Below are 27,371 nucleotides of genomic sequence, written 5' to 3' on the forward strand. Positions count from 1 at the left end.
GACCCTCTGATTCCCTAGCCAGTCAGTGCCCTTACCACCCCTACTTCTAAAGATTTCTATATACACCTTCAAAATGAGGAGATTGGTCTAGAGGGCATCTAAGGTTTAGAAGTATAATTGAAGGGGTGGCTAGGTGGCACAGTGGATAGAGCACTGGCCCTGGAATCAAGAGTACCTGAGTTCAAATCCGGCCTCAGACACTTAATAATTACCTAGCTATGTGGCCTTGGGAAAGCCACTTAACCCCATTGCCTTGCAAAAACCTAAAGAAGAAGTATAATTGATATCTAATATTATATTTTATCATACAAATACAAAGACATGATTATATTAATTTTATTGTACATTAGTGATTATGTTAACAATTTTTCCATTTTCTTAAAAAAAATCACTTTATAAAAAATAGAAAATTATTCCAAAATGACTATCAAAGGCAAGTTATAAAAGTCACTTTATTTCCCTTTTTTCTTTTAATAGTGTTGTCTGTAGGGAGGGAGAGGCTAGGCAGTGTTTTGATGAGCTAGCTTCATCGTCTTCTTCCCCTTCATGAGGACGTTTTCTACTTGTGGAAAGCTGAAAAAAAAAAATCTTTAGCTAAAAAGTTTATCTTGGGGCGGCTAGGTGGCACAGTGGACAGAGCACTGGCCCTGGAGTCAGGAATACCTGAGTTCAAATACAGCCTCAGACACTTAATAATAACCTAGCTGTGTGGCCTTGGGCAAGTTACTTAACCCCATTGCCTTGCCAAAAAAGAATAAAATAAAAAGTTTATCTTAAAATATCTGATGAACACAAAAATACTTTGCAACCCTGATATAATGGGAAAGACACAGTTTCTGGGATCAGAAGACAGAGTTCAAATCTCACCTCTAACAATTACCATCTGTGTGACTGGACAAGTCAGTTCATATTTCTAGTCCTCAGTTCTCTCCTCTGTAAAACATGGGAGATGAACCCTTTTCTCTTCTGTAAAATAACAGGACTCAGATGTCAAAGGCCCTAGAGGCCTTCCCTCTTCCTTTACAGATAGAATATCATCTAAGGGCTGACCTGGTTATCTAATATGGACTGTGTGATCCTCTTTGGGGGCCAAGAACCTCCTCCCTGGCAGAGAAAGATGTCAGTCATTCTTAAAAAGTGTTGACAATGAACTGGGAACTATAAAGCATGTTACAGACAAAATAGATTCTAGACCCTTTGAGTTCAAGGAGTCATCTTTGTTTTCTCTGAATTTTCCCTCAATCTAGGTGCAGGACTTTCCACATAGCTGATGATGATGATTATAAATTGGTGGGATGCCAATTTTAAAGTTTAGAAAGAATTACAATGTCTTATCTTGAAAACAAAAGTTCTCTTCATGTTGATTTCAAAAAATGATCTTTAAACCACTAAATGAGCAATTGTGTAAATATTTTATGCTCTTTAATATACTACTAACTCCTCAAACTCAAGTTATTTCTTTTTTGTTGTTTTTTTGGGCAGGACAAATGGGGTTAAGTGACTTGCCCAAGGCCACACAGCTAGGTAAATATTAAGTGCCTGAGGCTGGATTTGAACTCAGGTCCTCCTGAATCCAGGGCTGGTGCTCTATCTACTGTGCTACCCAGCTGCCCCAAACTCAGTTATTTCTTTAATAAAATAGCATACCTGGGCTGGGTCCAAAGGTAGATTCAGTGACTTAGTTTCCTCCATAAGTAGAGCGTGGAATTTGCTTTTCATCTCTTCATCCTACAGCATTTAAAAACAAAAACAAAACAAAAAATAAATTTATACCTCCACATGAAGAATAGAAACCTAAAAGAAACCAACTCCATAATACTGTGCTTTAAAACATAGAGAAAAAGGAGACAGGTTTCTTATAACATCAAAATCCTTCCTGAAGCTTATTCCTAACTAAGCCAAGAGGACTCTACACATAACTGGTTGTAGCCAGTTGTAGTCAGATCAGTTGTAATCAGTTGTAGCCACTACAGAAGATTTTGCTATGACAGAAAATGTCTGGAGATTCAAGAATATTCCTTAACCCAGAACACCAAGAGCTGGCAGGCTACTGGCTCTTAGTATTTCTAGGGTTAATAATCCCAATATAACATTTTAGAGAACTGCTGCTAGGCTACTAGGGACTGCTCCAATAGAGGTTGGTTAAACATGTCATCCTTTAAAACAAATTTTCTAAACTCACAATCTAGCATCATGAGATTTTCAACTGCATTCATCTTTTACAGTCTCCTACATCTCCCACACCTAGTACTATGAGCCCATGAACCTTAGGAATGGCGATAACCCCAACCCATCAGACCTGCTTCCAGCCCAAACCCTACAGCTGTCACTGAGGGAAGAAATTATTCTAGAGGAGGAGCTAGCCTACCATCACGAGGAACAACTGTTGACAACTGCCATCAACAGGAAGAATCTTGGGAGAGGCAGCATCTTCCAGACTAGTTGTATTCCCACCAGTACTGTCTTCACAGCCATGATCTGGGGAAGTAGTTCCCATGGAGAAGGGGTCAATCCCACCAGAGGCCAAGCAACTGCCAGCCACAAAGCAGGCAGGACAGCCAAGCTCAGGGAAAGTCAGGAGGTAGCTCAAACCCCCACCACCCTTGTGACCACCATCTTCCGTTGAATCTAATAGAGACAAGCCAGGACCCTGAAGGCAAAAGCCTTGGGAATACCAAGCTTCAGTTCAATGCCCACAGCCATCAACCTAGGAAATCTACCCTGGGAAGATGCAGGCTAGACTTGCTCTGAAGATCCAGGACAGAAAGGTCTTGCCCCCAAAGTCTCTGAACAGTTAAATACTTCAACAAGAGGAACTGATTTATGATTTTACCAGTGAAATGATATTAAAGAGACATCATCATCTGCTGCCCCCTCCATGGACCCTTTCTGTAGGACTTGCAATTGCAGTCTTCCAGGAACTGTCTAGAATGTACGTTCCTCAAAGGCAGGAATTGTCTGACATCTTGATTTGTATCCCCGACATTGAGGAGCATGCTTGGCACATAGTTAATGGTTAAGAAATGCCTCAATCACCTATTTTAATAACAGTGCTGGGAAGATCAGATGAAAATGAGAAAAATCAATTCTTTCACCTTTATCTAGGATGGAGGACTTTATTCCTTTCACAAAATCCTCCAAAATAGAGACAGTAAGCAACCTTCCACTCTAGGGTTTTAGCAGTTTTATGATAAAGGAATTCTTCATGTCTAACATGAACACTGAAGATGAGACAACTAACAGATTTCTTTTTGTATTTATTCCTTCATATTCAGCATGGCAGCATAAGCATCCTTCTGACCCATACTGGTTGGGCAACCCTACATGAGTTTATGTTATCTCATGGTACTCTAAGTAATTTTAAGACTGTACCAGTGGAGAAGATGCCAACTTGCACTGGAAGAGGGATTTTTCTGCACCAAGGATTTCTCTCTACCAATGAAGGCATAGGTCTGATCCCTATTCCTTATGCCAGGTACAATCATTCCCAAATAATTTCTGATACAGCTAGTTAAAATACAGACAATTCTCAATTTACTCATATTAATAGGAGATACGAAATTAGAAAATCCAAAACTAGTCCTTAGACTAGTTATTTCCAACTTCCCGAAACCAAAAACTTACATCTGCTCAATGGCAGAAATGTCATCTGATTTCAATTCCAGTTCTTTCTTCCCACATCCTGGTGCTATCAATAATACTGAGAATATATTAAGTAGACAGATCTGGAGATGGTGTAACCAGTGAAGAGGAAAAAATGAAAAGGTCTTAGATAATTATCCCTTGCACTGTATTCTACAAATTTCTCCTAGAATCATCTTCATCCTCAAGCTACAGCCTCTAAGTCAATAAACAGCAGAATAGTTCCACCTAATTATTTGAATATGCCAAATTCTTGAATCGGTAAATCTGTCTCTCATCTATTTTCCAATATAGGGCCTGGCCCATGTAAAACATTCTTCAGTAAGTATTTACTGAAAACACTCCCTTTCTTCCAGATTCTTCTTACACCATTTACAATGATCAAAGAATGGCAGAGGTAGGCGGGTCCTTAGCAGGTATCGGATTGAGTTCCATCTGAAATGTTATCCCACTACAACTCGGCCATCTAGCCTTTGCTTGCCTCTAAGGAAGAAAACCCCACTAACTCTCCAAGAACATTATTCCCTTCAGACAGCTCCAATGGGTAGCAAGGATTTTTCTGACATAGAACCTAAACTTGTCACCTTACAATCTCCCCCCATTGGTCTTGATTCTGGTCCTTGGGGCCAAATAAAAAGAAGTCTCTCATGTGACAACCTTGTAAATATTTAAACAGTTATTATATGCTCTGTCTCTTCCCACCCCATTTTACCAAGTCAGTCTTTTATCTTTTTCAGACTAAACATACTCAGTTCTTTCAAATAATCTCATATAACAAAGCTGTTCACCATAGAGGTCTATATACTCTCTAGCTGGAACCTTACTGCAACATGGTACTTAGATCTGAACATAATATTCCAAATGTGGTGTAACCAGTGTACAAAGGCATTATTGATCAACTACTGATTTCTCAAATGTCTTCTATCCTAATGCAGTTCCAAATTACATTAGCTGTTTTTGGCTGCTGTGTCACATGGCTGACCCAGAATAAGTTCACATTCCAAAACCATCAGATCTTATATAGACAAATTATGAAGTTGATTTTCTTGAACACCTGAGTGTAACTGAGTTTATCTCTCATATATCATTGCATTAGATCTAGCCTATTAAGAGCATTTTGCATTTTCAACTCTGTAAAACAACACTTAGTTTTCTGTTATCTTTCCTCTCCTTATTGCCATTTCAGCAAATTTTCTTTTTTCATTTATTTAGAAATATCACCATATCCATATCAACAAGAAAATCATCTACAATCCTGCAAGGATTTTATTAACCGACCCACAATCTTCCTCTCCAAATCCTGCCCTTCTACTGGGGGGGTCTCTATTCCAACATACACATTGATAGTCCTTCAAACATTAACTCCTTCACTCTATCTCAGTCACACATCAAAGTGGCCAAACCTTTGATCTTGAAATCACTCACAATTATTCCACCTCCATGATCCAAGCCTCAAAATTTCTCTGACCGTAATGTGCTTTCTTTTTATTGCTCATGAGGCCTCATCTCTCCTAGGGAGCACAATACCTGGGACATAGTAGGGAATAAATGTTTAACATAAAACCCCACCTTTGGGGTTTTACTCCCACTATCTTCCATCTTTCCTTGCTCAAGGCTGCTAATCAGTGCAAGGGAAGGTTATACAAACACAATGCTAACTGAATTCATTCAAAGTTACATTAGCTTTTTTCTAACAGGCCCTCTCTGATAAGGGAAAAGTCCTATCCTTCCCTCTATCCCATTACCCAAATAGCCCTTTTTTGCCCCCTAAATTTTGTTTTTCCAATCAACAAAAATCTGCCTGTTCCCTTACATACCTTCCTTTAGCAGAGTAAGCGATATCTTTGCTTTTGATTTTCCATAGCTTTCCTTTCAAAAGAGTCTTAATTTCACGGCCAGTTATCGACTGCAGTGATCATTGAGTCCAAGAATAATTACTTTCATTTCTTCTATTTACTAGTCTGCCATGATCTTAATTTTTTTGATGTTAAGCTTCAAGACAACTTTTATACTCTCCCTTTTTATACTCAAGAGGCTTCTTAATTCTTCTTCACTTTCTGCCATCTGTGTGGTATCATCTTCCTATCGGAGATTGTTGCTATTCCTCTCTGCCACTTTCACTCTAGTTTTTAATTTGTCCAATCTGGCACATCATATAATGCACTCAGCATAAAAAAGCAAATAAATAAGGTGACAATATAGTTTTGTCATATTCTTTTCCCAATCTCAAACCAATCAGTTGCTCCATATTGATCATCTTGTGATATCCATAAGTAGAGCTGTCTTTTGGGTTGTTAAAGAAAAGTGGTTGTGGTGCGGCTGGGTGGTGCAGTGGATAGAGCACCGGCCCTGGAGTCAGGAGCACCTGAGTTCAAATGTGGCCTCAGACACTTAATAATTACCTAGCTGTGTGGCCTTGGGCAAGTCACTTAACCCCATTGCCTTGCAAAAACCTAAAAAAAAAAATAAAACAGAAAAGTGGTTGCGATGACCAGTGAATTATTGGGACAAAATTCAGTCTCTGCCCTGCTGCATTTTGTATTCCAAAGTAAACTTGGTTGTTACTTCACTTATTTTTTAATTTCTTACTTTAGCATTCCAATCCCATATGATGACTGTAATAACTTTTTCTGGTGTTATTTCTTAGATGTTGTAGATATTCATAAAACTGATCAACTTTAGCTTCTTCAGCATCAGTGGCTTTTGTTTCCTGCCTCTTTATACAGAAGAGTAGTAAAGTAGGTAGAGTATGCTCAGTTCCAGTGCTTTGGCTCCCCTTCCCATTTTCTTTCCTTCATCCAGATTTAGGCTTTGCTAAGGCCTTTCTTTTCTTTTAAGCCACAACTCCCCTCTGCCCCACACATCCACCTTTTAGAGTTAAGTTTGCTTCTTCATATTGATTTTTTAAAATTTTAAATCAAATTTATTTCTTAATTCCTTAGTATTAATTCCTCCCTTTCCCTATCCTTCCTTTTATTATACTCCCTCCCTTCTCATGTGTGTCTGTGTATGTGTATGTATATGTGTTTTCTTTCCTCCTTGAACAATTCAGATAAGGGTGAGTTCAAATTGTACCTACTTGTCCTCTTTTTTCCTCTGCAGATCCTTCTATTTTTATCCCTAAATTATTTTCCCTACCCTAGTATATCTTCTCTTCCTTTCCATTCAATTTCTACTTTAAGATCATCAAAACATAACAAAATTATTCTCAAACCCTTTGTCTTATTAGATTCCCCCCCCCGACCCCTCATGATAGGGTTTATCCTCATTTTATTGCTTATGATTACTCACATTTGCTTTTTTATATTTCCCTTGACTCTTATGTTGACATTTCAAAATTTCTATGCAACTCTGGTCTTCTCAACAGGAATGTTTCATCAGTAGGATTATGCCCAGTTTTGCTTAGTAGGTGATTCTTGTAAGCTATAAGTCCATATCCTTTGCCCTTTAGAATATCATATTCCAAACTCTCCATTCCTGACAAGTGGTGGCTGCTAAATCATGTATGATCCAGACTGTGATCCCTCAAAACTTGAATTCTTTCTTTTTGGCTACTTGTAGTGTCTTAGCTTTGACTTGGAAAATTTGGATTTTAGCTATCATGTTTCTGGGAGTTTTCATTTTTTTAGTTCAGTTGTTACCATAGGATTTTATTCTTACTTTGCCATTTAGTTCTATAAAAATCAGGCAGTTTTATGATTTCTTGTAATATGATGTCTGTGTTTGTTTTTGTCATGGCTTTCAGGTAGTCCAGTGATTTTTTAAAATTTTTCTTGCCCAAGGTCACACAGCTCAGCAATTATTGTCTGTGGTCAAATTTGAACTCAGGTCCTCCTGACTCCAGGGCCAGTGCTCAATCCACTGCACCACCTAGGTGCCTTCAGCAGTGAATCTTAAATTATCTCTCCACAATCTGTTCTCCAGATCAGTTGTTTTACTATGAGATGCCTTTTTATTGGCTTCATTTTTTTTTTTTACTAATTTGACTTTAATACTTCATATTTACCCATGAAGCATTGGTTTCTATTCCATCCAATCGAATTTTCAGTCAGTTTGTTACTTTGCATATAGTTCTATATTTCTTGTGCCAAGTTGTTAAGTCTCTTTCCAATTCTTTTGTCCATATTCTTTCTCTTTTCCAATTTTTTCATCAGATCCTTCCATTTTATTTATAAAACTTCTTCTACCTTTCCCCCCTCCCTTAACTATTTCTTTTAGGAATGCTAGTCACATTTGTGTCCGAGTTGTGTTCTGTTTGGAGGCTTTGTAGATATTTTGGAATCATTCTTTTCTTCTATGCATGCATCCCCAGCATCCCTTTCACCATACTGGCTCTTTATTGGGGCAGGGTGTGTGTGTGTGTGTGTGTATTCTTTTCTTGTTTGCTCACACTTTGGACTGCTTCCTGACTGGGATTTTATTTTAAGATCAGGTTCTATACATTTCTGGAGGGACTGTCTACTTGTGTCTTCTTGAGTTCTGCTACATTCTTGAGGTAATGATGATGTGTTATTCCAGGGTGTCAACTACATTGGAGTTTGGAGACCTACAAGATTTCAGTGTTCCCAAAGTGGTGTGATACAGGGCAAAGTCTTATGGCTCTCCCCTAGTCTAAGGCCTACAAGTTACTGATCTGGGTTTGGGCCTGAGCAGCAGACCTGTGGGCTCACCCCAGAGCTTCAGTAGATTCCTGTTGGACTCAGTCACTATCAGTCAGCTGGGAAGCTCCTTTAGAGAGACAGAAGTGCAGCCTTCCACCTTGGTTTGGGATTCCTCACCTGGATATTGTGCTGCAGGCTTCTGACTGTGCTGAAAGCTGAATTAAGATGAAGTTCTGCTCCTGGGCTCTGCCCCACATAGATGCTGCTTGCTTCTGAACTGGCGGCTTGTTCAGTACACAGTCTAGGTCTAGTCATTCACCCTGGAAATTATTCTGAAGATCAGGTCCACTCCTCAGGTCTGCCAGATCTCTGACCTAGAACTAGGTAATGAGTGACAAAGTCAACACCTGTTCCTACACCCTGCCCAAGTTGAGGCTCTTCCTTGTGGGTCTCAGGACTCTTCTAGCCCCGACACATCCTCAGTCCTTTTTCAGTCTCTAGGCCAGAATACCCTGTACAACATATCCTGCCTAGACTCACATCCCCAGCATCTTCAAAACTCTGTCTCTCTATGCTGACTTGGGCTGGAAAAAAAGACAGTGTTATTTTCTTTCTCCGATTTCTGAGACCTGGTGTGTGGAGGAATTATGGGGAAAGCTCTGCTGTCTTCCTTTCTGCTTATATGCTATTAGGGTTCCAAATGCCCAATATTCTCCTCAAGGCTGAAATAATCCTTCCACCTCCTCTGGTCTTCTTAAACACCCTCTCTAGGTCTTTGTGTTCCTGCTCTCTTGGTTCTCCTTGTCTGACAGCTTCTTCTTAGTCTCCTTTGCTGAATCATCAACCACATCATGACCCATACCAGTGGGGCCTCTGTGCTCTCTATAGTCTCTTGGTCACCTTTTTAGCTCAGAGGAGTTTATCATCTTATTGAAGATGACTCCCAGATCTATACATTCAACTCCTGTCTCTTTAGAACTCCAGTTCTGGATCACCAACTACCTATTAGACATCTCCAAAGAGAAATACTACAGGTATCTCATACTCAACAGTCACAACTTTCCTTGGGCCTCAGTTTCTTCATCTGAAAAAAAAGGGGAGTTGAATTAAACAGTCTCTGAGGCTTTTTTCAACTCTTAAGTCCATGATCCCATGTCTAAATCAAAGCTCTTTATCTTTCCCCAAGACCCCCTCCTTAATTATTTTCTTATTCCTAATTTTTATGAAATTCTGGAGACCAAAAGAGGACAAACTTATAATTCTGCATGACTTTAAGGTTAAAGTAGGCTAAGACTACCAAACATAGCAGGGAGTCCTTAGGAGGAATGGAGTGGGAATAGCAGTAGCAATGGTCATCTACTACTGAAGATTTGGACCTCTAAGGACCTTCTCATCACAAACACTGTCTTCCATTTACCTAAACACAATAAAACTTCTTGGATGCACTCTGGCAGTAAATACTGTCATGCAATAGGCTATGTGACTCTAAGGAGGAGACAGACAGGATGTGAGAGTGACAAAGGCAACGTGTGGTGAAGAGCATTAGACTGATCACAGATTCAGCCTCTCCAAACTAAATATTCACATTTAACTGAAGCAGCGGCCCCAAAGCAAAATGAATACTAGAAGAATTAATGTCAAGGGATTAGAATATCTCTCTGAGAGGGAACAGTTTGTTGCTAACTTGGAGAGAAAACTGAGCCAACACAAGGTTAACAACAGTGGTGCAGAAAAGGAGTGGGCAGTTTTCAGAGACCTGATGTATATTTGCTCATCTGGGTCAGAACACTCACAAACATCAAGACTGTGGTCTCATGAAAATGATGCAGAAGGGCATCTATGTGGCACAATGGATAGAGCACCGGCCTCAAGCTCGGAGTCAGGAGTTCATGAGTTCAAATCTGGTCTCAGACACTTAACACTTACTTAGCAGTGTTTCTTTAGGCAAGTCACTTAACCCCATTACCTTGCAAAAAAAAGAAAAAGAAAAAGAAAAATTGGAGAAATACAGAATCTTCTGAATGAGAAACAAGAAATTCATTCACTTCTAAGAAGGCAGCATTTAATTCCATCAAAAGTAAAGTACTGGGGCGGCTAGGTGGCACAGTGAATAAAGCACTGGCCCCTGGAGTCATGAGTAACTGGGTTCAAATCCGGTCTCAGACACTTAATAATGACCTAGCTGTGTGGCCTTGGGCAAGCCACTTAACCCCATTTGCCTCGCAAAAAAAAGTAAAGTACAAGTAAAGCTTAGAGTGATGCTCAAAGGCTATTTATGGGCCAAAGACCTTTGCTGTATCTCAACTATTCAGGCCTGATGGAGTCACATTGATTAGTGATCCTAGAGAGAGGTTGAACACTTTCAGTCTTCTTAACAGAACACTGTGTAGAAGCCATTACAATTTAACTCACTGCTCATCTAAAAGCTGACTGAAATTTTTCCCACAGGAGCTCAAGGATGATGCCTCCATGGTCCATCTCTATAAAGGTAAAGGGAATAGATCGTCTTCTGAAAATCACAGGGGTATTGCTCTTAGTCATTGCTGGTAAGATTCTTTTTTTCTTTGGCAAGGTAAGGTTAAGTGACTTGTCCAAGGTCACACAGCTGGGTAATTATTATATTAAGTGTCTGAGGTCGAATTTGAACTCAGGTCCTCTTGACTCCAGGGCGGGTGTTCTATCCACTGTGCCACCTAGCTGCCCCTGCTGGTAAGATTCTTGCCAGAGTCCCTCAATAGGCTGATCCCTCACCTGGAAGATGGTCACCTTTCTGAGAGCCAGTATGGCCCCTCAGAAAGGGTTGAGGAACAGTCAATATGGTGTTTGCTGCCTGACAACTCCAGGAGAAATGCCAGAAGCAGAAGAGACACCTGTATACAACATCTGAAGATCTGACCCAGATCTTTAACACTGTCAGTCATGAAGGTTTATGGGAAATTATGTCAGAATTTAGTTGCCCAGAGAAGTTCATCAGTATTGTACATCAGTCTCATGATGGCATGCTTGCCCAGGTTCTGGACAGTGGATGATGTGCTTGAGATTTCCAGTCACCAATGGTGTGAATAAGGCTGCATCCTTGCTCCCAGGCTTTTTAGCTTGATGTTTTCAGCCATATTATCAATCACCTTCATTTAGGATGAACACAGCATCAAGGTCAACTATCAAAAGGTTACAAGTCAAGACCAAAATGCAGGGAGTGTTGGAGCAAATGATTGTGCACTCAATGCAGCCTCTGAAGCTTAAATGCATCAAAGTATGGATAGATTCTCTCTGACTGATCAATTCACTTTGATCTAACAATTTACACCAAGAAAGCCCAGGTGCTCCATCGGCCAGCACCACACCATCCATATATGAAGCCATCAATGGAAGCAAATGGAGACGTTCTGAGTACTGTGGACAAGTTCACTTCCTTGGCAGTGTCCTTTCCAGGGAGGTTCACGTTGACAATGAGGTTGACAGTCACATTGCCAGAGCTAGCTCAGTATTTGGGAGACTCCAAAAGAAAGTGAGCGAGAGAAGAGGTATTAGACTGACCACCAAAACTGAAGTTCTACAGAGCCATTGTGCTGATCTCATTGCTGTATGACTGTGAAACCTGGAAAGTCTACCAGTGCCATGCCAGGAGCTGAATCACTACCATTTAAATTGTTGTGGGAAGATTCTGAAGATCACCTGGCAGGAGAAGATACCAGACACTGAGGTCCTTTCTAGAGATAAACTGCCAAGTAATCAAACATTACTACAGAGAACATAACTACTATGGACTGACTGTGTTGTTAGAATGCCAAATAGACTAGCTTATGGAGAGCTCGCACAGGTGTGGAGGGTCAGAGAAAGTGATTCAAGGATATTCTCAAGATCTCTTGGGAATTTTGGAATTGAATGTACAGCATGGAAGACACTGGCACCAGAATGCCCAGCATGGCATGACGTCATCAGTGAGGGGACTGGGCTCTACGAGAAGGGCAGAATGGAAGTAACTCAAAGGAAATGTGAGATATGTAAGTTTAGAGGATCCACTCCAGGTGTTCACATGGATTATTTGTGCTTGACCTGTGGTAGAGCATTCTGATCATATTGTTCTGATCAGACACCGTCAGAAACACTGTAACTTATCTTTAAAATATTAATTTTTTAAATTATTTAAAAATATTAATTTTTAAAAAATATTAATGTTTTGCTCCTCTTTAATAAGGAAGAACAAGAACCAACCAAACCAATTTCTATTACTAGTATCACCATCCTTTCAGTCCTTCTTGTGCCTTCCCTGTCTTTTACCTCCCATATCTAATCAGTTTATGAATCTGACTGACTTTATCTCTACAACATAACTCACATTTTCCCCCTTCTCTCCACCACCCAGATTCAGGTTCCCCTTTCCTCTCTCTCACTTGGACTATTAAAGTTTCCTAATGATCTCTCTGACTCCAGCCTCTTCTCCAACCCATTCTTCACACAGTTGCCAAATTAACATTCTAAAGCAGGGGTCTGATCACATGACTTCTTAGCTCCAAAAGCTCAAATACTCTCCAGAATGGCCTAGGATAAAATACACACTCTAAGCTGGCTCCAATGTATCTTGACAGTGATAACTGATCAGTTATCACTCCTGTCAAAGTTTCCAGACCTCTACAAATGCCTTCTCACCTCTCTACTTTCTCTGAGAAAGTCTAACTTCCTTCCAAGAATACTGTAATGCTACCTCCCTTGCAGAAGAGGCTTCTCCTCACTTTATACCCCCTAGCCCCATTCCTCTGGTACTACTTCAAATTACTTTCTACAAATTTGCCAATGAGTAGATCATTTTTCCTCCCATAAGAATGCAATCTCTATGAAAACAGTAAAGAAGGTGGGGACCATTTTATTTGTGTCGTGGAACCCCCAACATCTAATTCCACACTGGATCAGATGGTGTTTCTGAACATCTACCTTAAGATACTTTAGGAGACTAGTCACCAGAGGAGCTACAGGTTGATTATATTTTCAGCCAGTTACAGACTGGTTATATTTTCAGTTTCATTAAGAACATCTGAATTACAAAAGGGCAGTGAACTACAGCAAGTAATACCTACAGTAACAAAAATTCAGATGCCTGCAATAGCCAATAATTTCCTTATTTATTTATAATAGCTTTCCTCCAGATAAATATTACAAGTACAACACTGTACTACATTTAAAATATTGTTCATATCCATACTCCTAGTCATGACCCAAACTACTAACTCATAGAGAGAGGAATCCTGCCCCAATACAATTTTCCCCTATTAGAACATAGATTGGAATCCCTCGTGACAAAGGCCCCTTTCTGTTTCCAACTCACTTATTTCCAGAGCCCTCATGTTCCAAAGCAACATAACTTGGCAAGAGTTTGTACTGGGGAGTAGGGAGGGGAGGTGGGGAGAAGAATGATACTGTTGCCAAAGCAACACCAGAAGCCATTATTTGTAAACTAAAAAAGTTTTCAGGACCGGGGAAAGTAAACAAAATTGTCAAAAGGGCAGTTCTTCAACACAACTAGGTTTCCCAAAGCCTGGGACCTATCTCCTTCCCTTCTATCTAAATCTGTTCTCTGAAAAGATGTGATCAATAAATTACAAGCTGATGTGAAATTAGGCCAATTACTTCTAAAGCAGGGGTCTGATTACCCTCCAGGTAATGTTATGCCTTTACTTGACTAAAGAAGACAACTGCTTGGTTCTCTGGATGTCAGCCTTGAGTCTTTTCTCCCTCCCATGTTCAATCAGTGGTCAAGTTCTGGCACTAGTAATGCCCCCAGATAAGTGAACGCTCCCTTTCTCTCTTTTGACCCTGATACCACCCTGGGACAGGCCCTCATCACCTCATATCCTACTGCTATTGCCTCATGTCTCTTCTCTTCAGCTGTGCAGGTCCCTTTTCAGTTCACTCTCATAATGTTCTCATTTAAATTTAGTACCCCCTTGTATCTATTTATCAATGTTCCTAATGCTATTAAACAGCTTTGAGTCTACAACTGTGCTCTCTTGAAGAGGTGGTTCAAGCTCTCCCAATCCCACAGTAAACCATAAGGCCCCATTCAACACATTCTAGGTCAGCCCTGCTAAGGATTAGGGTGGTCAAATACTAGGGTCCACCAGGAGAATGAAGATGCAGCCTATATAGTCAACTTAGAATCTCAACAGTATAGTTAACACAGTTTTAGAAAAGGAAGGTTAATTCATTCTGAAAATCTAGGGAGCAGGGCTTATATTATCAGTAAAAAAATATTTTTGGATGTTCTCAGTTGTCCCCTAATGTGACAGAATGCCCTTCTTACCATGCTGAATAACACGGCTGTCAACTGATGGTTTCATCTGAACACAACTGGGGTCACAAACTTAAGAGTTCTGATATGTTAATGATTATCAAATCAGCACAGAAATTCTGATGGGCATTTTCTCGTCACCCCAGTACCTACCTGGAGCCATGGGTGTGCCAAGGCTTCTTCTGTTGTATATCGTTTCTCTGGATCCACTACCAGCAACTTCTTAACAAGATCTAAAGCTAAAACCAAATGATATGGCAGGTTACCCAAACATCAATCAACTTACCCATTAAGTAGACTATTAAAAGGTCCAGGCATTATTACAGTGATAGGTGACAACAGAATCCACTTGGCCGAATCTCTACCTTAAAAGGAGTCTCATTTAGAACCAAGTCCCCAGTTCAGAGAGGTCCTGAAGCCCTTAGTCTAAATAATTCCAGAAAGACTGAAGCCCATCCCATTTTTGGAAACACACATACATCTCCCTCTTTGCATCTTCCATCCACTATACCTGGTTCTGGCCTCAAAACAAGGCCACATGCCCTGGGTTCCCACTAGGTCTCTTCATGATAACATTCTCACTGCAGAATCACTATAGGAAAAGGACCTTACAGACCATCTTGTTCAGGGGGTCCTAACCTTTTTTGAAGCCTGGGACCCTTCTGGCAGCCTGGAAAAGTCTGTGGATTCCTTCTCAGAATCATGGAGAAGTTTTTTGCTTGTTTTTTAAATGTATAATTGAAGGAAATGTTAAATTTTAGACTGATATTGGTAAAAAGGAAGATATACTTTGTTTTTAGATTTTTTTTTCCAAGGCAATGGGGTTAAGCGGCTTGCCCAAGGCCACACAGCTAGGTAATTAGTAAGTGTCTGAGGCCGGATTTGAACTCAGGTACTCCTGCCTGACTCCAAGGCCGGTGCTCTATCCATTGTGCCACCTAGCTGCCCCCGAAGATACACTTTTTTACCCTCTAAGTTCATGGGTCCTTTGAAATCTTTCCATGGGGGAAAATTGTATCTTCATTTTTTACCATTTTGCTTTTTAAATGTAGTTTAAACTCATGACTTCCTCCCTTACAATCAATTCAACTTTCCCATTCATCTTCTCTTACCACATTCTTCAAAACAGACTGAAGATTCTTAAGGGGCTGCCTTTTCAAACTCTCTTCTCCTTTCTTGCTTCCCTTTTTGTCATAATTAAATCCTAACTTTTCTAGACTGTACTAAAAACATTTCCACCTCTTATGGCACAGATGATTCAGTTATCACATACACTAAGACTTAGGTAAAGAATCTTTCTCTTATCCTGTAAGATCATTAGAATAGGGTTTTAAGGAGTGGCTAGGTGGCGTAGTGGATAAAGCACTGGCCCTGGAGTCAGGAGTACCTGGGTTCAAATCCGGCGTCAGACACTTACTAATTACCTAGCTGTGTGGCCTTGGGCAAGCCACCTAACCCCATTTGCCTTGCAAAAACCTAAAAACAAACAAACAAATAAATAAATATGTAGGGTTTTAAACAGGCTTAATATAGAATGGAAGCAAACTGATCTAGGGATGGCTCAAACATATTTTAATAATGTCCCATACATTTCCAATGTTGATAATCATGTTATATCCTTTAGCTATAAAAGTTTTAGCTTCCTAATTTTTGCTTCTGCTTTTTATGCTGAATTACAAAAGTTGCATTTTTTAAATGATACGAAGTCAAGTTATTCCTTACCCTTTTTTTTAAGGTTTTTGCTTTATCCACTGCGCCACCTAGCTGCCCCTACCCTTCTTTTTAAAAAAAAATTATTTAAGGCAATGGGACTTGTCCAAAGTCACACAGCTAGGTAATTATTAAATGTCTGAGACAGAATTTGAACTCATATCCTCCTGACTCCAGGGCTGGTGCTCAATCCACTGTGCCACCTAACTGGTCCCTTCCCCTTCTTATCCTCCTTGTTACAATTGTAGTCTGCTTAATCAAAGAAAAATCTGCAAAACAACCCAAAACATGAACTGTTTCATTAACCCAGCAGCTAATGCCATGTGGAACTAAAAGGTTCAAAGCAAAGAGACAGTAGCCTCAGTCTCTTCTGGTCTTTGACCCTTTCAGTAGGCCCATCCATACCATTTTCTGAGACATGATTCCAGACTTCTGGGATGAGTATGTACTTCCCACTGACGATCTGGTCCTTCAAAGGGACTTGAGTCTTTTGCTCCGAGAAAGGTGGATATCCACTAAGGCTTAGTGGGCATGGAAAGGAAAAGGAACCGTCATGTTTTCAGAATCAGACAATAAATAGCCTGCACTTTCTCAATTAAAAGTCAAAATGCTATTTGACATAAGGTCAAATTTTGTACTTAAAACACTACTAAAACACTATTTCAATAGTGTTAAATAATGGAATATGAATTAAAACAAATCTATCCACATCTAACTAGCTCCATCCAAATTCTAAGGCCCAGAAGATCATCTTACCAAACAAAGAGGATGACGCCCAGACTCCAGCAGTCTATAGCCCGAGTATAGCCAGCAGATCCCATGGAAATCACAACCTCTGGAGCCAAGTAAGTGGGTGTGCCACATAAGGTCCTCATAAGAGAGGTTTCCCCAAGAATCTTTGATTGTCCAAAATCAGTGATCTAGAATTAAGGGCAAGAAGGATACATTTTATAGGATGTAATCCTAAATCTGCCAGAAACACGAGTGTTCAATTTACATGGTTTGAAGTTTCACTTAAACCAATTGCCCTAAATCCAAGATTTTTATAATTTCAGTTGCTTATTTAATACTATGAAAAATTAGTATTTGACCTTTACTTTTATCAAGCAGATATGATCATCTGTGGGAGGAATCTCCTGACTAAGGCAAACCACAACCGTGTAGCCTCCAGGACTCACCTCTGAGGACAATCAGAGGCTAGAGGTCTTGACCAGGCTCACTAGTCAGGATGAGCCAGGCCACCAGACAGGAACCAAAAGCTTCCTGTCTCCGAGGCCTGCTCTTTATCTGACCAGGTTCTGTAAGCTCTTGGCTAGAGAAAATTATGGGGAAAACAAATAAAGGACTTGAGAAGAATGTCCTTCTAAATACATAAAGGACTTCCAAGGATATGGTTCCTAGTTCAAGGTGACTGTACATTTCAATTCTGATAAATACCAATTTAAAGAAGGTTGCCAAAAAGCTCTCTTCTATGCAGTGAAGCCCAGAAGAAAAGATTCCTTACCTTTATAAGGCAGTCCTCCTTCTGAGAAGACAGAAGCACATTCTCAGGCTTTAAGTCCCTATGTATTATACCATTTTCATGAAGATACTACAGAGATAGAAACGAACGGAGATCAACTGTGCAACCAACTCAATTTCAAAAACCATTAATCTTTCAAAACAACTTTATATAATTTCAAGGTATGTTGTTCAGAACCAAATTCTAAAAACATACAAGTTTGCCAGAGATGATTTTACTTTTAAATTTCTTTTTGTAAGACTATTTCTAGTAAAATTCTATTTATAGATTGCTTCAAAAAGCAGAACACTAAAATAACCTCATGCTAATTTATCATTATCCAGTTTTTCCCCAAGCAAGTTCAACTTCCTAAAAGAGAATGACCAGTTTCCTATTAAAAAAAATAAGTTTCCCTTCCTAAATAAGGAGAAAATAAGATGCCAAGTTTCACAAAGTCCTAAAACTTCTTTTAAGAGAAAGCAAAAATCTCAACTGCTTAATTCCCACAATCCAGGTTTAAGACAATTCATAATAAATGTGATAATCCCTTTGTCCTAGTTAAAAGCTAGACCTAGCTCTAAAAAAGGATACCGTCCTTATATTTTTGTTTTGAGACAAAAATCAGTTGTTGGGTTTTTTGGAGGTTTTTTTGCTTTTTGATGATTCTACAAGTCACTCATCTCCCAGGAAACCCAGATCCCTTACCCAAAACTCCCACTCAGGGCAGATTGTCCCTGTTGGGACTCACATGGATCAATTCCAGGAAAAGGGGAGTAAAGGTACTTTTTAAGCCAGTCTCCAAATTTGGGGAGGTATTTGGCTGCTCCCAAAAGACTTTGGAATACTGGGACAAAATGTTTAAAAGGGGAAAAAAAAAAACAAGATGAGGGAAGGCTTACTTCTTTACTGAGCCCACTTCAAAAGTAAAAAGGTTTCTTTTACTAATAAGTAGTTCCCAGTATGCTGTCAATAAATTAATAAATTAACAAACAACCTAACTGAGTCCCAAATATAAGAGATGTTATAAAGGTCTGATATTTTTTAAGTGTAGAAAGGATTAAAGTGAAGAAAACAAGGACTAGATACAAAAAAGATTTCTGAGAACAGAAACAAGACAAATTGTTTTCATAAAATTCTTTTACTCATTTCAAAGAGAAAACATCACACTTCATTGGCTGATTCTTTTAATATAATGTTATTAAAGATAAAACCACAATTGGGAAGATTCTCATCTGAATTTCTCTAGGCTATAGGAGCCAGAGTTAGAAGGATCTTTAGAAATCACTCAGTTCAGCCCCGGGTTGAAATGATGGTTTTCCCCCCTAAACCCTCACTCTTATCACGCCAGATATATGGGGTGTGTGTGTGTGTGTGTGTGTGTGTGCGCGTGCGCACTCATTTATGTATAATGGATGACCCAAGTAGAACAAAAACTGAAATGTGACCACCTAGTTTATAAAATGATGTAATAATCAGCTAGTTAGCTAAGGAAAGCTATAATAGAGATATGGTTTTACTAAATACAAAACAAGAAATATTCAGAACTGCCTCTTTTTGGTTCTAAGCATCTCTTGGATTTCTCCCTCTCTGGGAGAAACAAGCATCTCTCAAGGGCCCTGTTTTCATCTCATGAAAACACAACAGCGAAACAGAAGAGTGAATTTTTTTTTTCAGAACTGAGTACTCATCTACCTTCACAGCAAGGAGCATCTGATAAAAATATAGCTTGCAGGTAGCTTCATTCAGTCTTTTATTCGCTACAACTCGCTCAAACAACTCTCCTCCTTCCATCCTGAAAAAAGAGAATTATAGGATCTCATAGTTGGAAAGGACCTCGTTCCCTCCCAATCCTGACGCAAAAATTCCCTCAATAATGAGTCCTGAGAAGAACCAAATATCACACCAAATATTAAAATTAAATCGAAAGCCACAGCATTTTTAGACGTTCTTATTCAAAATTTCTTAACACTTTAGATAAGAACATGGAATATTAGAGCTAGTCTAATCTCATTTTCCAAATGACAAAACAGAAACCCAAAAAAGGACACGAGTAAGCCAATGCCAATAGAACCCACATCTTCCAGGTTATGATTCAAAGCCTTTTTTTAAAAATTGTGATTTCAACAAACATCAACATTCATAAATTTTTTTTTAAATTTTTTTTTTTAGGCTTTTTGCAAGGCAAATGGGGTTAAAGTGACTTGCCCAAGGCCACACTGCTAGGTCATTATTAAGTGTCTGAGGCCGGATTTGAACTCAAGTACTCCTGACTCCAGGGCTGGCACTCTATACACTGTGCCACCAAGCCGTCCCCATAAATATTTTAAGACATGGAAAAATAGGAAAGGGGACTAGGTGGGAAACTACAAGGTATTTGGGAGAAGTTTGGGGGGGAGGAAGTAATGAATTCCGAACTGTGCAACCATTTGTCCCTTTCCTCTAGCCCCCCCGCAAATTCTCTAAGCCATGCTGCCTTTCTGAAAGATGTTGGCTCTGCAGAAGTTGCCGATCTGTTCTCAGTCACTGATGTTAACCATACTTGTTCTCAAGGAGAACCATATTCTCTATTAATAGCAAAAGTTGCTCGCCCCCCAGGACCTGGAATACTTTGTTCCAACCGCTACAAGAACCCCCAAATCTCTAGAAGCAAGGCCCTAAATACTGGAAGTTGACTGAAATGAGCATGTAATGTAGATAAGAACATCTTATAGAAAGTACAAACCCACCCCAAGGGCCCTCCTGTGAGCCTTGCAAGCTGCTGCTGAGTCTAAGATTATACTTGAAGAGAAATGGAGGGAAAAAAGATTTACTCACAGTTCTAAAACAATAAAGTAATCTTCGGCATCAAAAAAATTTTTAATCTTGATGATACAAGGCTTAAAAAAAGAAGAAAAGAAGACAACCATAAGAATCACTTAATCCACAAGCATTTAGTAAGATGCAACCATTTGCCAGGTACTGATGGTGCCGTTAGGCACTAGTTTGTTCCTGAACCCATGCTCTGAGCCCTTTGGGTGTAGTGAAAACGGCCACCCCCACACCATGAAGAGGCCTCACACAGGACTCTGGACATCAAAACCAAAGACAAACTACTGCAATGGCAGAATTCCACCAGAGACAATTTGCTGGGCACACCGTGTGGTCAGCATGCCCTGATCTACAAGGCAGGGGCATCAAGCCCCAGCATCTAAGGGACAGAGCTAAGAGGCAGCATTTCCACACACCCTGAAACAAAATACTGAAGGAAAAGAGAAAATCACCAAAAAACAAAAATAAGGTACTCCAATCAGAAGTCACTTGGTCATGGATCAGTAGTAAGACATTCAAGCAAGGTAATTTAGTGTGCTAAAGAGGGCTGGCCAGGAACCTAGCAAGTTGTGGAGGGAATTCTGGGACCAGGAGGATCAATCAACAAATATTTATTAAGCACCAACTTAGGTGCCCTCAGAAATACTGTGTTCTATCAGAGGAGACAACATGTAAATATGGGTACATACAGAACCAGGGATTCCAATAAGTCCAAATGAGGAGGAAGCACATTCCAGGTCTAAACAAGACTGGGAAAGAACAGGATCCAAACAAAAATGTAGAAGTCTGTGGCTTAAGGGAACCAGTGCAACCAACAACTAGAGGATACCTTGGTTAGAGTGAGCCTGGGGGCAGGCAGCACTGAGTTCAAATTCAGCTTCAGTGCTGGATAGCTGTGGCAAGTCATTTCAACTCTGGTTGTCTCAGTTTTCTCTACATCTCTACAATGGGGAGAACAACAGTGCCAACCTCCCCAGGTTGTTGTGAGGATCAAGGGGGAAATGTTTGCTAGCCTAAGCACTGAACTTGAAAGCTAGCTGTTGCTCAAGATCCTTTCCAGCTCCAACATTCTATATTTCGTACAGAACAATGCAAGTTGTCACGATGACCCCAGATTCCTGGGGCTACATCTCCAGTAGTTTACCAATATATAAATGCTGACAGTAGTTTGTTTTTTTAATTTAAGGCATTGTGTTTGAGTGACTTATCCAAGGTCACACAGCTAGGTAATTATTCAGTGTCTGAACTCAGGTCCTCCTGACTCCAGGGCCGGTGCTCTATCCACTGTACAACCTAGCTGCCCCTGACAGTTTTAAGACAAAAAGCACCCCACACCCAGTGATTCAGAGAATGAACGGCACATGCAGACGAAATGGAAAACTATTACACTGCAAAGGTGGTGGGTAGGTGGCGCAGTGGATAGAGTACTGACCCTGGAGTTCAAATCCAGCCTCAGATACTTAATAATTACTTAGCTGTTTGGCCTTGGGCAAGACATTAACCCCATTGCCTTGCAAAAAAAAAAAAAAAAGAATGCAAGGCAAACACAACAGTAGAAACAACAGAAAAACACAAATGAGGTCAACACAGAGAGTAAGCCAAATTTGGGGTTTCTTGGCAGAGATTCTGTGCCATTTTTTTTCTCCCACCCATTTTATAGATGAGAAAACTAAAGTCAATCGGATGTAATGACTTGCCCAGGATCACTCAGCTAGGAAGTGTCTGTGGCTGGATTAGAACTCATGAAGATGACTCTTCCTGACTCCAAATCTGGTGCCACCTCACTGCCTCTATACTGATTTTACCAAGTTTCAAAACAAATTTAATCCAGACTTACTTTTTTCCCCGGGTTAAAATCCCCAAAGGTCATCCTTGTTAGATACAAAACAAAGGGGTTTCCTCCAATCCTCTCCACAAATTCTACTGACCTTGATAGAAGCCTATGCAAATAAAGTGTCAGAGGAACCTGAGAGGAAAGTTAATTTTCTCCAGATTTTACTGGATGTTCTACAGGCAAGTTATACAACCCCATCCCAACAAATGAAGGAATTTAACTACTTAAAGAGAGCATCTATGTTATTTGGGGAAAAAACCAAAAACCAAAGAATCTAGGAGAATGGAGAAAGGCACAAGGAAACTCTTGTCCAGATGGGTACAAGGGAACAAGACTCTAGGAATAACCAGAGATTTATTTCCTTATAAGTTCTGAGTCCAGGAGAGAAAGAAGGGTCTCTAACAGTGTGGAGATCTTATTAGCTTTAGGATACATAGACTAGAAAGTTTTGTACCAGGGTTAAGTACAAATAGCTAGGTTATGCTTATATCAGAGTAAATGGAGAGAGGGAGGAAGGAAGGGGAAGGGGAAAGGGAACTGGTCATTAAAAGGATTACTCCAGTGGAGAATGGTACCAGGTCCCAGTCAAATCTCTCTCAGTAGACCTACAGGGAGTTATTTTTCAGCGAACAAAACACTCTAGTAGCCACAACATATAAAAATGTGAACTACCTTTAGGGAATAGAGCATAAAGATGCTAACTGTTCACCTAATACCATAGGAAAATTTTGCCACATTTGTTCAATTAAAATCTTCTAAAATTCCTTTCTGAAGCATCATGATACACACACACACACACACGTGTGTGTGTGTGTGTGTATGTGTATGGGGAGAGAGAGAGGAGGGAAGGACTCTGGCTTTTCTAAAGCTTTTATCAGCATACATATGTATGTAAATATACATGTATGTATGTATGGATTCATGGATGTACACTGTCCACTCTGGTGTGCTTAACACTTTTAGTTTGCTATGCCAATTATATAAACCATATTAAAACACTGATCTGTAAAGGTAGCCATTACTTTTAGGAATTGATCCAGGCAGGTGGTGATAAGAGCCAAAAATGCAATGCATACTGGGTTTTCTAAGGAAGTTTCTAAGGTTAAGAACTAAAAAAATAAATCTTAAAAGTTATACTTACATGATTTAATTTCTTCAGAATCTCAATTTCTGTTTCCACTTTGAAAGCTGGATCCTTGAGAAAGAAAAATGATGTTTTTAAATAATGTTTAAAGTTTTAATTCTAACTGAATGATACAAGTCTTCAATGAGGATGACAAAGTGATACATTAGTGTACAGAAACAATATTTCAAGGCAATCCACTAGAAAGAAAACTGTGACTCTACACGTTCCACCCTCCATTAAAATCAAGAATCTAGAATTATGAATCTCTGTCAAAATTCTATTTCTACAAATTTCAGTTTCATCTCAAATGACTTTCCTCTTTATAGAAACTGTAAAAATCATTGTCAATTAACTGTAACATGAGACTAAAAGAAGATCTGACATATATGGCAGAAGATAATTAAAATATAATCAAGTGTTTCCCTAAAGCAATAATTTTTCCATCCTTCAAAAATATGGCAGAGGGGGCGGCTAGGTGGCGCAGTGGATAGAGCACTAAACCTGGAGTCAGGAGGACCTGAGTTCAAATCCAACCTCAGACATTTAATAATTATCTAGCTGTGTGGCCTTGGGCAAGCCACTTAACCCCATTGCCTTGCAACCCCCCCCTCCCAAACAACAGAAACCTGTGGAGGAAAAATTATAAAACAAAGTGTGATCACAAAAAGGAAATTCTTTTAAATGGGAAAATGATATCATAAGAGAAAAACAAAATGATCTTTAAGGGACAATACCCAGAGACAGCTGGATAGAAAGCAAAATAAAACAAAATAAAATCTCCTCTGTTGGCTCATATGCATGAAGACTGTTATTTTTAATTGCTCCACTTATTAATTAAACATATATTAAAAGAAAAAAATTTAAGATGGCCACCTAAAGATTAGGAACTACAGAAAAACAAAAGCCTATAGAGAGCACAAATAGGAATAACTAAATAAAGAGTATAGACTTATAATGTACTTTACTACTATATTCTGGTAGTAAAAGCTTAAATCATTAAAATTCAGAGAGACACACACAATAATTTACATAACTATCTTTGGTAGCAGAAATTTTAGTCCAGTTTTGGAGTAAGAAGCCCTGGGTTCAGGATCTTTATCTGAGAGATAGTAGTTCTAAGACTTCACTGCCAAAATCACTCCCACTCCCCCAACCCCATCATCAATCCCACCCCAATGTTCTTTGGTAGAAGAAGAGAACTAAGGGGCAGTTGGGTGACATTGTCAATGAACTCCACTGGTCCTGAAGTTGGGAAGACCTGAGTTCAAATCTGCCCTCAGATACTTAATAATTACCCAGCTGTGTGACCTTGAACAAGTCACTTAATCCCATTGCCTTGCCAAAAAAAAAAACCCCCGAAAAAAGAAGAGAACTAAGAGTTCTGCCTGATGTCTATACAGTGCTTCACTTCATATGGTTCTTTCACTTCCTATAGGATTTCAGTTGATACTCTTGAGGGCAGATGGAAGAGATCCTCCCCTGCATCTTAGAGGCAGACTACAGTGAAGGTGTGTGATGTGCTCTGGGTCCCACAGCCACTAAGTGGCCCAGGCTGTCCTCACATTCAGGGTCTGTCCCAACAGTGGGCTCCTCCCCCTTTTCTGGGGCATGGGGTGACGCCTGGGAAGGGGTCTGTCTTAACACCATGATGTGAGTTAACTACAGGAAGTACTCAGTTCAGTTAGCAGGTAATGAAAACTAGGATGTCCCCCCCCACCCCAATCTCCCAGGGTTCAATCTCCCAACAACCCCAGGTTCAGAGGCCCTGCTCTAGGCAGATTCAGAGCCAGGTCAACCTCGATCCAACAGATTAGTACTTACCGCCTCTCTCATGGCACATATGGAAAATTTCCTCTTACTGATGATCTTTACGGCAACTTTCTTACACGTTTTCCGCTCAAAGGCCAGCTTCACCTCTCCACAAGCACCACTGGGGGACAAGAGGTCATTTTTATAGGTTACTTTAAAATCCATATGAGTGGACCACCACTTTCTGATCACCCCAATCACCACTACTATTCACCTTGTCTGATGGCAAGCAGAGACCCACCCATTACTAGTCTTTTGTGAGACCATCCCACAAACTGTCCAGGAGAGAACTACCTCATTCAACTGAAGTGTAGCGGTTGAGAATAAGGATTGTCCAGGAACAAGAGGACACCTCAATCTCGGCAGCTTCAAATTGCTCCTAAATTATGTTGAACTAACTAACCCATGGTGGTAACACCATGCCAACGCTTAAGAAGACTACGATAACTCAACTATAAAGACTCAAGAGTACAAGAAGTTAAAATTTCCCCCCCTAATCCTTGAGGAGAATTATGTGACTTACCCTCAGTGAATTCCCAAGCATTCATTAAGCACCTACTTTCTCTACCCTAGAAGGTTATTTGGGTGAGGGAACGCAGGCATCCAAGCACTGTTTAGCAGTGCAGATGGACATCCATCCTTAACTTGAAGTCTCCTAGAGAGGTTTCCGGTAGACTGAGAGGCAAGGGGATTTATTTAGTCACACAGACAAGTTCAAGAGGAGGACCTGAACCCAGGTCCTCTGAGGCTGTGGCTCAAACTCTGGGCTCCAGTCGATCCGAAGACAGAATGGAACAATCCCAGAGTGCAGCCTGGATGACTGGACTGTCTTCTGCCCGAGAGCAAATACGAGCACCCCAAGTATAGTCATGTTGTACAACTCACTCACATCTGTGACTCTTGGAGAATGGCAGGATTGGAAGGTCCCCCATTTGGTCTCCACAACATCTCATTTTATAGAGGCCCTCAAACATCACGTGATGTAGCCCCATCAAAGAACCCAAGTCCCCCAGTTGAAGACACACAAGGTCAGGGGCTTTTAGACTTTTAATATGAAAAGTCACCACAAGGATCTCGACTGATTGAATTTTCTTCTTGTTATGTGGCAGGATGAGATTGAGATCTGCTCTAAGGACCAAATGAAGGATCGTCATTATGCATAAATAAGGACACCTTTAAAGATCTCCATTTCCAATGAAAGCGTTCCCCAGAGAGAAGCCTATAAATTAAGGAATTCTTGGCAAAAGCAAAGTTCTTTGGGCCATGGGATCTTTCCACAGGATCAGACAGAGTTGCTTCCACTGCGTTTTGAAAGTATGTCTGCAGAAAGAAGTGAGAACACCTATCTGTCTGCCTTGATTCAGAAAAAACTTCAGGCTGTGCCCAGTTCAATGGAGAAGAGATTGGCATGAGCCTCCTTTCATATTAGGGAAACATAAATACACCCGTGTCTTATCTTCCCGAGGCAGAGGAAATCCAAGATGCTCCCATAAAGCAAACACTCAAAGAATAGAAGACTTTACCTTGGCCAGATGCCTCCCTCTCTGTTCTGAAGGAAAGAAAACAATGTCACCAGCATGTCTCCTCATCTATATTGCTGAAAGGCCTGTTTAGGAAAATAAGCCTCTGGCTAGCTTGTCTCTCTATGGGGGCAGCAGACTCACAGGGGGATGTGGCGTCACCCCTGGACTGCTTCCAAATCAGTACATGCAATTGGAGACATGCAAACATGCAAAGATTGGATGTTGCTGCTGAGAGAATGCCTTGGTCCAAATCCCCAGTGGAAGGAGGGGTGACTTTCCCATTCTGGGGTAATCTTTTTCAGTTAGTGAGTATTTATTAAGTGCCTACTATATACCAGTATATAGATATACTATATACCTACTATATACACTGTGCCAAACACTGAAGATACAAAGAAGCAAAAATCGAGACCCTCAAGGAACTTCCAATCTAACAGGAAAGACAAGCTGACAACTACATACAAACAAGATATAAACAGGAAAAATAGAAAATAATTCAAAGAGGGAAGGCACTAGAATTAAGAGGAGATG

General features: G+C 40.1%; 1 protein-coding gene across 5 annotated transcripts in view; it reads right to left on the bottom strand.

Annotated features, from left to right (window-relative positions):
- Positions 1-434: 434 nt before the first annotated feature.
- The window catches only part of CHEK2 (checkpoint kinase 2), a 44,511-nt gene continuing 17,574 nt past the window's right edge, over positions 435-27,371 (bottom strand). For 4 of the 5 annotated variants that reach the window (XM_074206226.1, XM_074206228.1, XM_074206227.1 and 1 more), the window contains 10 exons: positions 25,330-25,438; positions 23,524-23,577; positions 20,555-20,616; positions 19,433-19,532; positions 17,744-17,830; positions 16,996-17,159; positions 16,645-16,760; positions 14,683-14,768; positions 1,648-1,728; positions 435-573 (listed from right to left, as the gene is read on the bottom strand). In XM_074206226.1, the coding sequence (XP_074062327.1) occupies positions 448-573; positions 1,648-1,728; positions 14,683-14,768; positions 16,645-16,760; positions 16,996-17,159; positions 17,744-17,830; positions 19,433-19,532; positions 20,555-20,616; positions 23,524-23,577; positions 25,330-25,438 (985 nt within the window). In that variant the 3' untranslated portion in view covers positions 435-447. Of the gene's footprint in view, positions 574-1,647; positions 1,729-8,420; positions 8,624-14,682; positions 14,769-16,644; positions 16,761-16,995; positions 17,160-17,743; positions 17,831-19,432; positions 19,533-20,554; positions 20,617-23,523; positions 23,578-25,329; positions 25,439-27,371 lie in introns of those variants that run through there. The other variant, XR_012472320.1, reaches the window with a different exon arrangement.

The sequence above is a fragment of the Macrotis lagotis genome, chromosome X (assembly GCF_037893015.1).
Source record: "Macrotis lagotis isolate mMagLag1 chromosome X, bilby.v1.9.chrom.fasta, whole genome shotgun sequence".
Taxonomy (NCBI): domain Eukaryota; kingdom Metazoa; phylum Chordata; class Mammalia; order Peramelemorphia; family Peramelidae; genus Macrotis; species Macrotis lagotis.